This window comes from Pipistrellus kuhlii, unplaced genomic scaffold (genome assembly GCF_014108245.1).
Source record: "Pipistrellus kuhlii isolate mPipKuh1 unplaced genomic scaffold, mPipKuh1.p scaffold_m20_p_21, whole genome shotgun sequence".
Taxonomy (NCBI): domain Eukaryota; kingdom Metazoa; phylum Chordata; class Mammalia; order Chiroptera; family Vespertilionidae; genus Pipistrellus; species Pipistrellus kuhlii.
The window spans coordinates 6,277,591-6,291,547 of record NW_023425520.1 but is presented as its reverse complement, the minus strand read 5'-3'; the positions used below and the strand labels follow the sequence as shown (position 1 = coordinate 6,291,547).

The window sequence follows — 13,957 nt, the reverse complement described above, 5'->3', positions numbered from 1 at the left end:
AATTCCTATGTTGAGACCCTAACCCCCCAGTGTAATGGTATTAGTGGGGCTTTTGGGAGGTAATTAGGACATGACGGGAAAGCCCTCATGAATGGGATTCGTGCCTTTATAAGAGAGAGCCAGACAGCTCCCTCGACCCTCCCTGCCCGTGAGAACACTCGGAGAAGATCTATGTGCCAGCAAGCAGGCCCCACCAGACACCAAATGTGCCAGCGCCTTGATCTTGGACTTCCCAGCACCCAGAACCGGGAGAAATCACTCTGTTGTTTATCAGCCTCCCAGTACATAGAATTCTGTGACAGCAGCCTGAATTCTGTTACTAAGACAACAGAAGGTCTTCCAAACTGCAATGCATTGAAGACGTTGGTTTTGATGTACTTCTAGATCAAAGGTGTGAGACGGGTGTTTGAAAACACACTTACTTTAAGATCTGCTCCGGAACGGGTTTGTCCTTGTAGTTGGGCGGCAGGCTCATCACTGGCTTGACGGTGAAACACTGCATGTCTGAGGGGCTCGCTAAGGAAGGATAAGCGACGGGCCATGAAGCTGCCACAGGAGAAAGCTGCCAGTTCCTCCTGCTTTAAGGGTGGAAAGGGCACCTGCACTGACCATTCCCCTTTTCTATCACCTAAATGCCTCATGAAGTCATCGTCCTAGGACATGTTTTTGGTCAGACACCTGGCAAACAGCTTTCCCAGGGGAAAATAGAGGAACATAGATATCAATGAAATGTTTTTAAAAAAGTGATTAGAAACTGTTTTAACCCTAACAGGTTTGGCTCAGTAGAGAGTGTCGGCCTGAGGACTGAAGGGTCCCAGGTTCGATTCCAGTCAAGGGCATGTACCTTGGTTGAGGGCACATCCCCAGTGGGGAGTGTGCAGGAGGCAGCTGATCGATGTTTCTCTCTCATTGATGTTTCTAACTATTTTTCTCCCTTCTTCTCTATAAAAAATCAAGAAGATATATATCTTTTTAAAAAGAAACTTTTAAAATCATTTCTTTTGGACAACGTTCCTCTGAAGTAGCCAGTCTCTGGACACCATTTGTTTACGAAGGACCTTGGCTGGGCACTGTACGAGGCTTTATAAAAATGTTACCTCCAATAAACAGTGACTACCAGGTTATTAATAAAGAATGTGAGGGTCGGAGAAAACCCAGCCCACACCACTGGGAAATGTAGTCAGGCCTCCTTCTCTGACCGAATGGTCTGATCTCCGCAATGACTTCACCAGCGCAGGCGTACCGTGTCAATGCCTCTAGCATCTAAACTGCAGGTTCAGGCACGTGGGTCTAGAACTCCCAGCCTTTCTCCAGGTGAAGTGTGCAGCCCCCTGCGCCGCAGTCACCAGAAGACTTCATTCAAAGTGCAGAATTAGAACTCACAGCCGCTGAACTAGAATCCCTGTGTGTGGATTCTCCTGTGCAATAAAACCTGAGAATCTGAGAACCACTGCGATGGCTTGTGCTGTTTGAGTTTCCAAATGATCTCCTTTTTATTTCGATCCTCAGAGAAGTGCCATTACGTTTCCTGAGCCCCCATTACCCAAGGACTTACCATGGAAGGCCTTTCTTTTCCAAGCATTCACTATGTGTTAACAGGTCACTCCTACTCTTAAAGGTATGTCTGTCTATTGAACTATTATTATTATCTCTTTCTATAGCCATTTACCAACCTGTGTCTATAATAGCTAATATATATGAATTTTTATTACGTATCAGGCACTGTTCCTAGTATTTTACATATATTTACACATTCAATCCTTATAAGAACCCCAAAAGGAAGAATGATTATCATCCCCATTTTATAGATGAGAAAACTGAGGTACATATAAGTTAAGTAAATTGCCCAAAGTGACATAGATAGAGCTGGGACTCAGACTCAGGCAGTTTGCCTCCAGAGCCCATTTTCTTACCTACCATGCCACACTGGCTCTGTCTTATCTATCCTTTTTTTGAACACTGTTAAGATTTTAACATCTTTATTTTAGCACAAAACCTATGGGAAAGCTTTAAAAGTATCTTTGTTATGGAGACCTTAGTATTAGTTTATTTTTTTTAATGATTCGGGTAATTGATTTTTCAAAAAGTTATGGTATGTTAATACAAAAAGAGCTATACGTCCTTATCCAGAATTCAGAACAGGAGGTCTTTTCTCTTTAAGCTTCCCATTGGCTCTAAAATATATCCTTTCACATTCAAGGTTTGTTTGTCATCTCTCTGCTTTGATTACGTCATAACCACAAGATGAGGACATTAGGGTCTCAAAGCTTTCATTCATATGTGGTTGAATGAGTTCAGAAGAGGGGACGGAACCCTGAGCTCCGGGCAGGGCAGGGCTGCCGCGGGTTCCGGTTTGGAGCCTCTAGGCCGGGCCTCTCCGTGGAAGGATACACTGCTTCGGGGAGCACTTGATCTCCTCGCCCGGGGGCGTGGTGCTGGTCATCTTCTCGGCATTGGGGAACTGGGTCAGCAGCCTCAGGCTGAAGTCCTCGCGTCTCTCGTACTCCTTCCCCCGGTAGATGAAGACTTTGTTCTGCAGTCAGAGACAGGAGGGGGATAAATTAAACACGAGGAATGAAGGGACAACCGGAGATCTTGGTCCGGCAGAAGCCGTCCCAGCCAAAGTGCAAGTTCTCATTGAATTCCTACTACGTGCCTCCCCGGAGCCATCACATCTGACCAGGGCTCCTGGCTTATCTGGGAAGCTGGTCAGAGGCAGTGGTCCTCACAGTGCCGGCCCAGTAACCACACTGGTGCAGTCTACACTGACCCACAGGAAGTAGAAGGACCTTGTGCCCTAACCTAGGTCCATGACTGCCAGGAATGATGTTCAGTTTGACTGATCTTTTCACAGTAAGGCATTCTCAGGGCAGGAAGTGCATTAATTTATCTTCAGCAAGCCCCTTATCTCATCACAGTCCAGAGACAGTCTATGCACCAGCACTCTGAGGGACTCAACCATGGGGAACAGAATATAAAAGTACGAAGATAATGGAGACAGCATGTCTTTTACACAGTGGCAGAGTAACAGCAACAGGAGTAAATTACAGCAGTCCCTAGCCAATCCTGAAAATCTCTATGGATGGAGTTAAAAAAAAAAAAATGTCCTGGGCCCCAGGCACAGAGATGGTTTAGCCCATGCAAGTTCAAGGATAGCCATGTTTTGAAGGTTTCTGCTCATCTGATCAGATGAGAACTTAGTATGGATTGGCAGCCCACTCTTGATCCACTTTAAACTGAAACTTGGGCATTATTGCTCTGTAAAATGTTTTTAAATCACTCATCCATTCACATAACCAGTATGTATTAAGCAAAGAGTAAATATGCTAGCCACCAGGTTAATACAGTGACCCTGCTCTCATAAATCTTACCTTCCGGTGGAAATAGAAAATGAATAACAAATAAGTAAATAAGATAATTTTAGATAGCGTAAACAACATAAAGGCAATACACCTTCTAGGCCAAACACTGAAGGCAGTAAACTTCCCAGAACTTTTGGAATAGGTGATAACATTTGCCCAAGCTGGGAAAGATGCATGTGATTGATTCGTGCATTATAGAATTTCCTCATTCAGGCAAAACTACCTGGGAAAAGGATCAGAATATAATAAAGCACTAATGGCATGAAGTGGACAATGGCTGTGAAAGGGACAGACAATCAGGTCAGCCCAATGTGAGACGGAGCTTCAAGGAAGACACAGGACTTGTCTGGACCTAGATGGGCAGACAGGGTGAGGGGAGGGGACCCAGGGGAGAGGACGCCCAGGTAGGGTCAGTGACAAGAGGGATAAGGCCCAAGGACAGGAAATGGAATTATGAGCAGATAGGGTGAGGGGAGGGGACACAAGGGAGAGGACGCCCAGGCAGGGTCTTTGACAGGAGGGATAAGGCCTAAGGTCAGGGAGTGGAGTTCAGATAGAAGAACGGGCTTGGAGACCCAGAGCATGAATGGCGTGAGAGGCAGGCAGAAATACCGGGGAAATAACTGAAAGTTCTGGAAGGAGAGAGAATTGCGATGAAAGGGGGCGCAGACAACCTAACCTGATGGTGGAGCACACCTCCAGCTGCAGGAATCTGAGATAGGACTGGGTGGGGCAGGAGAAGCACCAGGATCTGGTGCTTGACTCTGGTGTCTGAAGGACAACAGAGGTGGGGAAGTCGACAAGGACTCTGAGATCACTGCCCTGGGGCAGGAAGAGCAGAGATGCAGTAGCCAGGAGAAGAAAAAGAGACCAGGCTGGGATGGGGGAGGAAGATAATGTAATTTACATATTCCAAGTTTGGGGAAACTGTCTATAACTCGCAAGGACATTTAGGTTCTATTCCCTCTGCCTCTATTAGCAAGACACAGTGTATGAACTGAATGAAGTCATTCAATGGATTAATCCCCTCCTCCGTGACTCTGTCCTTTGCATATTCCTATCTAAGCAGTGGCTCCACTGCCCTCCAGTAATGCAGGCCAGAAGACAGGAAATCATTCTCGACATCTCTCTTCCTCACCCACATATCCCCTCAACAATCCAATACTGTGACTTCACGTCCATGATTCTAATCTCTCCATTTCTGTCTGAAACCACCGCCCTAGGTCGACCTGTCCTCTCTTCCTTGGCATCTTCACTAGACCCGAGTGGCGTACTTACACACGCCTCCCACCCATTCTCCACTCCAAAGCCATCACCCTGCCAGCACCAAGTCTGCAACGCTCCTACTGCTCTCCGGCTGTGACAGCATCCACGTCACCAGCCTGCATGCCCTTCCCCCACCTCTTGCCTCATCGGCCCGGCTCACCCAGCTGCCTCTGTGTCCTAACCTCTTAGGACATACTTAGTCCTAACCTCTTTCCCTCCTTCATGCCCAGCTCACCTTTCAAAGTGTAGCCGAAGCCGACATTCCCTGGGAAGTGATTTCTGACTCTTAAGACAAATTCAGGCATAATGTACATAGAGTAAAATCTACCCTTTTCAAAAGTATAAAATTCTGTGAGTTCTGACAAATACAACTCTGACCACAATGTCTCCATGCCTTTGTAGCCCAGTCTCCCCGTATCCTAGCTATCAGATAACCACTGATCTGTTTTCCACCCCCAGAGTAAGTGCTGACTTGGCCAGAATGTCATAAAAATAAAACCACAGTGTATGTAGACCTTAAAGTCTAACTTCTACTTAGCATAACGCACCCGAGACTCATCCGCATGACTGTGTATATCAGGAACCTGTTCCTCTCTGTTACTGAATAGTGTTCCATTGTACGACTGCATCATCCTTTGCTTATCCAGTCTTGGATGAGTATGAAAAATGATGCTATAAACCACCATGTACATTTTTTGAAAATGTGCCTTTATTGTTGAAAGTATTACAGATGTCCTCTTTCTCCCTACTCCTTGACCCACTGCATCTGGCAACTGCCTCTCACCCCCACCCTAGGCCTTCACCGCCCTGTATTTTTATGTGAATGTAGGTTTTTATTTTACTTGGGTAACTAGTCTCTAGTTAGACAACTCATATAGCCCAGAATACCTATCTTGGTCAGTTTCAATGTTATACTTGTTTATGTGATTATATAATTAGCATCTCAAATATTAGGTTGTAAAGTTCTGAGAGCAAGGGCCATATCCTACCTAATAAAAAAGTAATAGGCAAATTGACCATCACTCTAACACACATGTGTCAAACACAAGGCCCGCGGGCCAAATCCGTCCCGCCAGGCCTTGCAATGTGGCCCGCACCGTGCTGTCATCACTGCACTCCGCTGCGTTTCCATCACAATGACAGTTTATGACTGTTCAGTAAACCATTCGGCCCGCGATTTAGGCTGGATTTTAGATTTTGGCCCCTTCTCTGATTGAGTTCGACACCCCTACTCTAATACATAAGATGGTTGTCCCAATGTGGTCAAAGATGAATGCCTTCATGTAAACACATTATGGCTACCACAAGATGACCAGCAGGGGAAGGCAGATTGGAGGACGAGGCCTGCAGGGGAGGGCAGTTAGGGACAAACAGGTTGGCAGAGGAGTGGTTAGTGGGTGATTAGGCTGGCAGGCAGAAACAGATAGGGACAATCAGGAAGGCAGGCAGGTGAGCAGTTGGGAGCCAGCAGTCCTGGATTGTGAGAGGGATGTCTGACTGCCCTATGGACATCCCTTGTGGGGTTCTAAACTGGAGATGGTACAGGCTCGGCTGAGGGACACCCCCTCTCCGTGCATGAATTTCATGCACCGGGCCTCTAGTCGAATTATAATCAGCACTGTAACTCTAATGCTTCCTGTGTGCCTGGATTATGTGAATGGATGAGTGGTTTTGAATGAATGAGTAAACTACCTCCTTGTTAGGCACTGTAATAAATGTAAAGTCCTTGCCCATTTTTTCTTTTTCTTTTAATTAGGGGAAGGAGGATGGACAATATAAACTTAAACACTGCTAAGTGCTGCTGAAAGAAGCTTATTTCTTTGTGGGAGAAAATAAGAGGGCCTGTTTATTTTTTTAGATTGTAAAATACCATCACATCATGGAAAAGTTTTGAGAAGGGAAAAAAACATAGTCCTTTCTCACCATTACAACAAGACTGTTTTTATTTTTGCAAAACTTTTGCCATCTTATCCTTGGGATATTTGCTTTCAAACTCACTCGGGCTGGAAATAAAATAAACAACCAAATGCATCCAACCGCGCTTTCCCCTGGCCTGACCTGCAGCAGCCGCCGCGGAGGATGTTCTGTTTTTCCCTTTCTCATTCCACCTGGGAAAGGTCGTCTTACAGAAGAGCTGCCAGAATCCCAGAGGTGGCCGGGCGTGGGGTGAAGAGGCCGCCGCTCAGGAAGCGGTTTCCCTGCCGACCTCCCACCGCTGGAACACGGCCTCCCGCGGCCAGCACCCCGGGCCCATCTGGGGAAGACAGGAGGCCCTGCCTCCTGCAGGCCACAGGCTCATGGCGGGGAGACCACCCTCAGGCTCCTTACCCGCAGGAACGAGGGGAAGCCCTGTCCGTAGTATCCCACAGCGAAGTATTCCGGCTGCGGCCTCATGGCCTTGATGATGTTCTCATAGAAGGAGGCCCTTTTTTTCTGGAAAACAAAACAAGGCATTCCACAGCGAGGTCACAAGGGCCCAGTTGGGGAGAGGAAGAAAAGGATCTATTAACTTTGCTGTTTCCCACGGAACACAGAGAAAGGAAAGGTCTTTGGAAAACGTCTTGCCGCACAACGTTACCCTCTTGTTGGACGGGAGGTCTGGGCCGTGGAGGCCTGGCTTCCCGGAGTGGTCTGTGGAAGGATGAACCGGGGGGCACTCTGCCGAGGCGGAGGCACTGCTCAGCTCTCACAGCCCCTCAAGGGGGCTCAGGGCCCTAGCGAGCTGAGATTAACGAAGGCGGTTGCAGTTAAGTGGAGATAAATGATAGAAGGTAAAGAACCTTCCAGTTCGTGAAGGTGGTTTCGGTGAAAGCCCTTGGTTCAGCAGCAGGTACCCAAAGGTGAAGGTTGTGTTTTAATATCTGGCACCTTCCCCTTACCCGCCCACCCCCATCTTTAATTCTTCCCGTCCGAGAGGCTTCCCAGCCCGAGCTCAGAGTCAGCCTAAAGAAAGCAAGGCAGGCAGACCCAGGGGCCCGAGGGTGGCTCCAAGCCCTGCCACCATGACCGTGTGACCACAGCTGCCCCCTGGTCCGCAGGGGGTGCCTGCCAAGAACGCCTGTGGATGCCAGAACCCTGTCTATACTAAGTTTTATCCTATATGTACCTACGCCTGTGATAATTTACTTTATAAATTAGGCACAGAAAGAGATTAACAATAATAACTACCCGTGTTTCCCCGAAAATAAAGACATCCTCCGAAAATAAGACCTAGCGCATGGAAAGATAAGACATCCCTAAAAATAAGACCTAGCGCAACTTTGGGAGAAAAAAATTAATATAAGACACTGTCTTATTTTCGGGGAAACAGGGTAATAGCAAAATATGACAGTTATAACAATATACTGTGGATCTGGTCTTTGTGTCTCTCTCTCCCCCTCTCCCCGTAAATATACCTTATGCTGTCTGTACTCACCTTGTCACTCAAAGGAAGCCCTTTACGGCTTCTCTCTGACATGTCCCAATTGCCAGCATCACTACACTTGTGCTTTGGAGCCGTTATGAAGTAAAAATAAGGGTTATTTCAACATAAACACTGTGGTACTTGGAGAGCTGATTTCATAACCCAGATCAGTGGTCGGCAAACCGTGGCTCTTGAGCCACATGCAGCTCTTTGGCCCCTTGAGTGTGGCTCTTCCACAAAATACCACGGCCTGGACGAGTCTATTTTGAAGAAGTGGCGTTAGAAGAAGTTTAAGTTTAAAAAATATGGCTCTCCAAAGAAATTTCAATCATTGTGCTGTTGGTATTTGGCTCTGTTGACTAATGAGTGTGCTGACCACTGACCCAGACAACTACTAAGTGAATAACGGGCAGGCAGCGTGGATGCACTGGGCAGAGGGATGGTTTACGTCCCAGGTAAGATACAATGGGATGATGTGACATTTCATCACCATACTCAGAATGGTGTGCAATTTAAATTTATAAATTGTTTTGCAGAAAATTTCCATTTAATATTTCAGACTGCAGTTTCCACGGAGAGTGAGAATGCAGAGCAGTGAGGACTGCTGTGCCCTATCCAGGCACAGGTCTCCATCCCAAGGTTCCTTTCGAAGGGTCACATGATACATTACTAATACAACTTGATTTAGTTATGAAATTAATGACTGATTGTGTTTTTGTTTTTTTTGAAATGTTTTTTTTAAAATATTTTTATTGATTTTGTACAGAGAGGAAGGGAGAGAGATAGAGAGTTAGAAACATCGATGAGAGAGAGTCATTAATCAGCTGCCTCTTTTATTTATTTATTTATTTATTTATTTAAGATTTTATTTTTTATTTTTATTTATTTATTTATTTTTTAAAATATATTTTATTGATTTTTTTTGCCCCCCTCCCTCCCTCCCACACATCCCCTCCCTCCCCAGAGTTTTGTGTCCATTGGTTGTACTTATATGCATGTATAAAAGTCCTTCGGTTGATCTATTATCTCCCCCAGATCTTCCTTCCCTCCCCGCTGTAATTTGACAGTCTACTTGTTGATATACTGTCTCTATATCTATCTTTTGGTTCATTAGTTTATAATGCTCTTTATTATCCACAAATGAGTGAGGTCATGTGGTGTTTCTCTTTCATTGATTGGCTTATTTCACTCAGCATGATGTTCTCCAATTCCATCCAGGTTGCTGCAAATGATGAGAATTCCTTCTTTTTTATGGCAGCATAGTATTCCATTGTATAGATGTACCATAGTTTTTGGATCCAATCATCTGCTGACGGGCACCTAGGCTGTTTCCAAATTCTGGCTATTGTAGATTGTGCTGCTATGAACATAGGGGTGCATATATCCTTTCTGATTGGTGTTTCTAGTTTCTTGGGATATATTCCTAGAAGTGGGATTACTGGGTCAAATGGGAGTTCCATTTTCAGTTTTTTGAGGAAACTCCACACTGTCCTCCACAGTGGTTGCACCAGTCTGCATTCCCACCAGCAGTGCACGAGGGTTCCTTTTTCTCCGCAACCTCGCCAACGCTTGCCGTTTGTTGATTTGTTGATGTTGGCCATTCTGACAGGTGATCAGCTGCCTCTTGCACACCCCCTACTGGGGATATGCCCACAACCAAGGTCCATGCCCTTGACCGGAATTGAACCCGGGACCTTTCAGTCCCCAAGCTGACGCTCTATCCATTGAGCCAAACCGGTTTCAGCATTAATGACTGATTGTTCAAACACGGTTTACTTTTCCATTGTAAAGAATATAATTTATCCTGCTTGAGTGTCGTAGCTCAGTGGTTGAGCATCAACCTATAAACCAGGAGGTCACGGTTTGATTCCCAGTCAGGTCACATGACCGAGTTGCTGGCTCAGTCCCCAGTGTGGGGTGTGCAGGAGGCAGCTAATCAGTAATTCTCTTCCATCATTAATGTTTCTAACGCTCTCTCCCTCTCCCTTTCTCTCCGTTCCTCTTTGAAATCAATAAAAAAAATCTTTCTTTTTTTTTTTTTAAAGAACATACTTTATCCTGACTTCCTTTAAGCTTACACAACATTTTCGTGAACACTCACGTTGGCACCCCTGCTAGAGGCTCGCCATGTTCCGCCCCAGACTCACCAGGAGGTTGCCCAGGCCCTCGTAGTCAAACACTTTGCTCTCGTACGTCTCCGCCAGCTCTTTGCTCAGCTTGATTGCCTTCTCCCACATCTTCAGAGAAAGGAAAGTGGAGAACAAAGCAGTCATTGATCCAGCGGCAAAAACCACTCGAAAGTAATGGGCAATGAGTCAGGAGACAGGAGGGCTGAGTTTCTGCAGACATTCCCGACATGCCTCACTGCCTGGATCAACTGAACTTTTTTTGTTGACATCATAAAGCTACTATGTCTTGGTGCCTTGCCAGGGGCTATCCTCTGTAATTCTGTGTGCAAGACCATGAAGAACAAACACCATGTGTCCCCAGACAAAGCAATACTGAGCTTAAAGGGCAGAGCACTAAAGACCTTTGAAAGTGGTGGGGAACCGTGTAAAGGCCAGGACTTGAGACTGTGAAAGCCTTGCTCGGGGTCGAGTTCTGTGTGTGTGTGTGTGTGTGTGTGTGTGTGTGTGTGTGTTAGGTTGTTTGGGAGGAGGGGTAATGGAAGAAAGGCTAACTGTTCTGCTGTGTGGAAATTGGGCACCAACTGTTAGCCAATGATCTCTAGGGCTCTGGTTTCCTATATCTAACTAAACTATCTACTTAGAGAGTTTTAGAGAATGCCTTGGAGCATTTATGATCTTGTAAGTTGACAACCAAATGCACACATTTGGTGCCTGAGGCTAGTACCCCAGGTTGACCCCCTTGTTCATTCTGGCTTTTTCGTAACATGCCTCTTAAGTGGACACTATGAGTAACACAGCATCTGGTAATTTCCTACCTCACTCTTGTCAACCAGGTGCCATGCCCCACTGTTCCTGGCTGCTGAAGAAACGTGTGTGCAGCTCTCATACAGTTGTAAAACAGTTTAAACGGAATTATTCTAAAATCACCATTTGCCAAATGTGTCCCTCTGAGATTTCAGGGCCAGATCGGCTGGGCCTGGTGCAAGAAGCCAGTCAACAGCATCAATGGGTCAAATTCTCTCCTCATTTCACCAAATTCCAAGTTATGTAAGGGACAGTGAGGCAGCCTAGCATTGCGGTTCTCAAGGTGTGGTCCCTGGTCTCTGGAGCCCCCATCACCCTCTCAGGAATCCATGAGATCAAATTATCTTCTTACTAATACTGATATTATTTGCTCCTTTTCACCGCTCATTCTCTCATATGTGGTGTTTCCCAAAGGCTATAGGGTGTGAGATGCCACAACAGAATGAATGCAGAAGCAGATATGAGAATCCTGCTGTCTTCTATTAAGCCAGATGTTGAAGAGACTTGCAAAAATGTCAAATGCCACTCATGTCACTAATTTTTTGGAACATATAGTAATTTTTCAAAAACAGATGTGATTTATCTTAACTGGTAATAGGCTTGCTATCATCATTAAAAGAACAAATAATAAAGATTCAACAATTGTTTTCGTTTCTAAATGTGTAAGTAACAACAGATACAGTCCTCATAAACAAAAGCTCTTCGGGGTCCTCAGTGATTTTTAAGAGTAGAGTGATGTGGAAGACCAACAGGTCTGAACACATACACTTGCTCCCTGAGCCGTAAGTCCTCCATCTGTAAAACAGAGGCAGAATCTACCTTGCAGGGTATGGGGAAAAGTAAGTTAGGGAAAAAGTCTGGGAATCTCCCCAAACACAAACTAGCACTAAGCAGATGACAGCTATTTTATCGTGATGATTCTGTGGCTTGTTTATTCGTGTAACCAAAAGGCCTCTGGTAAAGCAAGTCATGTGGCTGGAAGTGGCAGTCCACAGGAATTCTCCAGGCCCTGAAACTGGTTAAATCGGGATCTGTTTCGTTTGGATAGCAGATGAACTTTTTTTCTTTCTCCCCCAACTCCCTTTTTGTTATATTTTTTTCTTTTTTTCTTTTTTAATTTTTAAAACCATCTCAGGTGGTCATGCTTTCTCCAGTTGACCACAGACCACAACTTCCGGGCCCAGTTCCTATGTTTATTTTACCTTCTCGCCCCTGTCGGCATCTAAGTTGGTCATTACTTAGAGCGTATGGGGCCAGCAGGGCGTGATCTGGATGCTGGATATGCACCAGGGGTTAGCCAACAATCTCTAGAGCAGGCGTCCTCAAACTTTTTAAAGTGGGGGCCAGATCACAGTCCCTCAGAGAGCTGGAGGGCCAGGCTATATGAACTACTAATTCCTACTGTAACACCTCGGCTGTGCTCACTGCCCAAAAAACCTGGCGGGCCGGATCAGACTCCTCTGACCCCTGCTAGAGAATGCTCTGCAAGGGGCAGCACTGGTTCCCATCCACAGCAGTATTTCAGAGGGGAAGTTAAGATTACTGAGAGTGAAAGCTGCCCATTGTATTCTCCATTGGGTGGGCTAAGTGTCAGTAAGATAATGGATCTTTATTGCCCTTCTTACATTTATTTATTTATTTATTTATTTATTTATTTATTTATTTATTTATTTATTTTCTCTCCTGTTAAAAATACCAGGATTCAAAGGTACATATGGGGATAATAAAGAATAAGTCTAAATCATCACTGTCCAATGAGAAACGTGTCTGGTTTTCGTCCTGAGTCCTGGGAAGAAGCTCCTAAACCCTTGGAATTTCCCCAGTGACAGGAGTGTCTTGGTTATTCATGGCAGACCCTCCAACCACACCCGAGTTTATGCTACTGAGGTGAATGGTGGGCCCCTTGCCCCGTCCCCCCAAAAAAACCCCACCCATGTGATTAGAGGGCTGGGGCCTTGAGCTACATGACATTAGCCAGACCCAAAGGGAGAAGGGTGGGCTGGAGACTGAGTCCACTCACGGGGTCAATGATTCCATCAATCAAGCCTACAGAATAAAACCCCAATAACAACCCCATACAGTGGCTCATACAGTGAGCGCCCCCTGGCGGGTGATGTGCTCTGAATCCACGGAGAGGGAAACAGAAGCTCTGCCCTAGGCACTTCTTCACTCTGCTGGCCCTGATTTGCGTCCTTCAAGATAAAACTGTAATCGTAAGTGCAGCATTTTACCTAGTTGTGGTTGCTGTTCCAGCATATTATCAGACCTGAGGGGGCTGTAGGACTCCCCAAAATTTATAGCCAAGTAGTCAGAAATGTGGACATGGGGACTCCTGAACTGTGGCGTCTGAAGCAAGGGGTGACTGATGGGACCATGGCCTTCACGGTGGGTTCTGCACTGGCTCTAGCTGGTCGGCATCCAAAGGGCACTGTGGTCCTGCTGCCATTCTCCCCCTTACCCCCCAAATATAAAACAAGTGATCCCACACTCACTTTGCCTTTGTCAAAATAAGATATGATTTCTTGATACAGCTTCTCCTTCAGCTCCTGCTGGGTGTACACGTAGTAGCTGTCCCTCTGAAGCAGGTGGGGCACACAGGGCTTGTCAGACCACTGCAAAGCAAACGAAAGAGATTAATGCGACACAGCCATTCACTAAAGGAGGTTAACACACACTGACTGGGCTTTTAAAAGGCACCGAAGCATCGCATGCATCTGTGACTCACCCATATTGCGGTTTAGATTTATTCCTAAGACAAAAAACTGCACCCACAGACATAATCCATGCCAGCTTGAAAACAAGGGCCATGTGATGGACACACTCCAGCCATCCCCACGTGAGTGGGGAACCAGGCGCTCCCGCCAGCCAGCGCAGCGCCTGCGAACTCTGTACTGCAGGCATCCGCACAGTAGACAATAGGGAGAGATCGGGAGAATAAAGGCGAAAAGGAAGGGGTAAAATTGCCCCTGTGTACAATGATTGTATTCTTCACA

The 13,957-nt window shown here is 46.0% G+C and overlaps 1 protein-coding gene across 2 annotated transcripts in view; it reads right to left on the bottom strand.

Annotated features, from left to right (window-relative positions):
- Window positions 1-13,957, bottom strand: part of DOCK5 (dedicator of cytokinesis 5) — a 191,695-nt gene that overhangs the window by 16,371 nt on the left and 161,367 nt on the right. Inside the window, exons 38-42 of one of the 2 annotated variants that reach the window (XM_036450436.2) lie at window positions 13,457-13,576; window positions 10,179-10,268; window positions 6,957-7,061; window positions 2,392-2,533; window positions 423-504 (exon numbers count right to left, since the gene is read on the bottom strand). In XM_036450436.2, the coding sequence (XP_036306329.1) occupies window positions 423-504; window positions 2,392-2,533; window positions 6,957-7,061; window positions 10,179-10,268; window positions 13,457-13,576 (539 nt within the window). The remainder of the gene's footprint in view (window positions 1-422; window positions 505-2,391; window positions 2,534-6,956; window positions 7,062-10,178; window positions 10,269-13,456; window positions 13,577-13,957) is intronic. The other variant, XM_036450437.2, reaches the window with a different exon arrangement.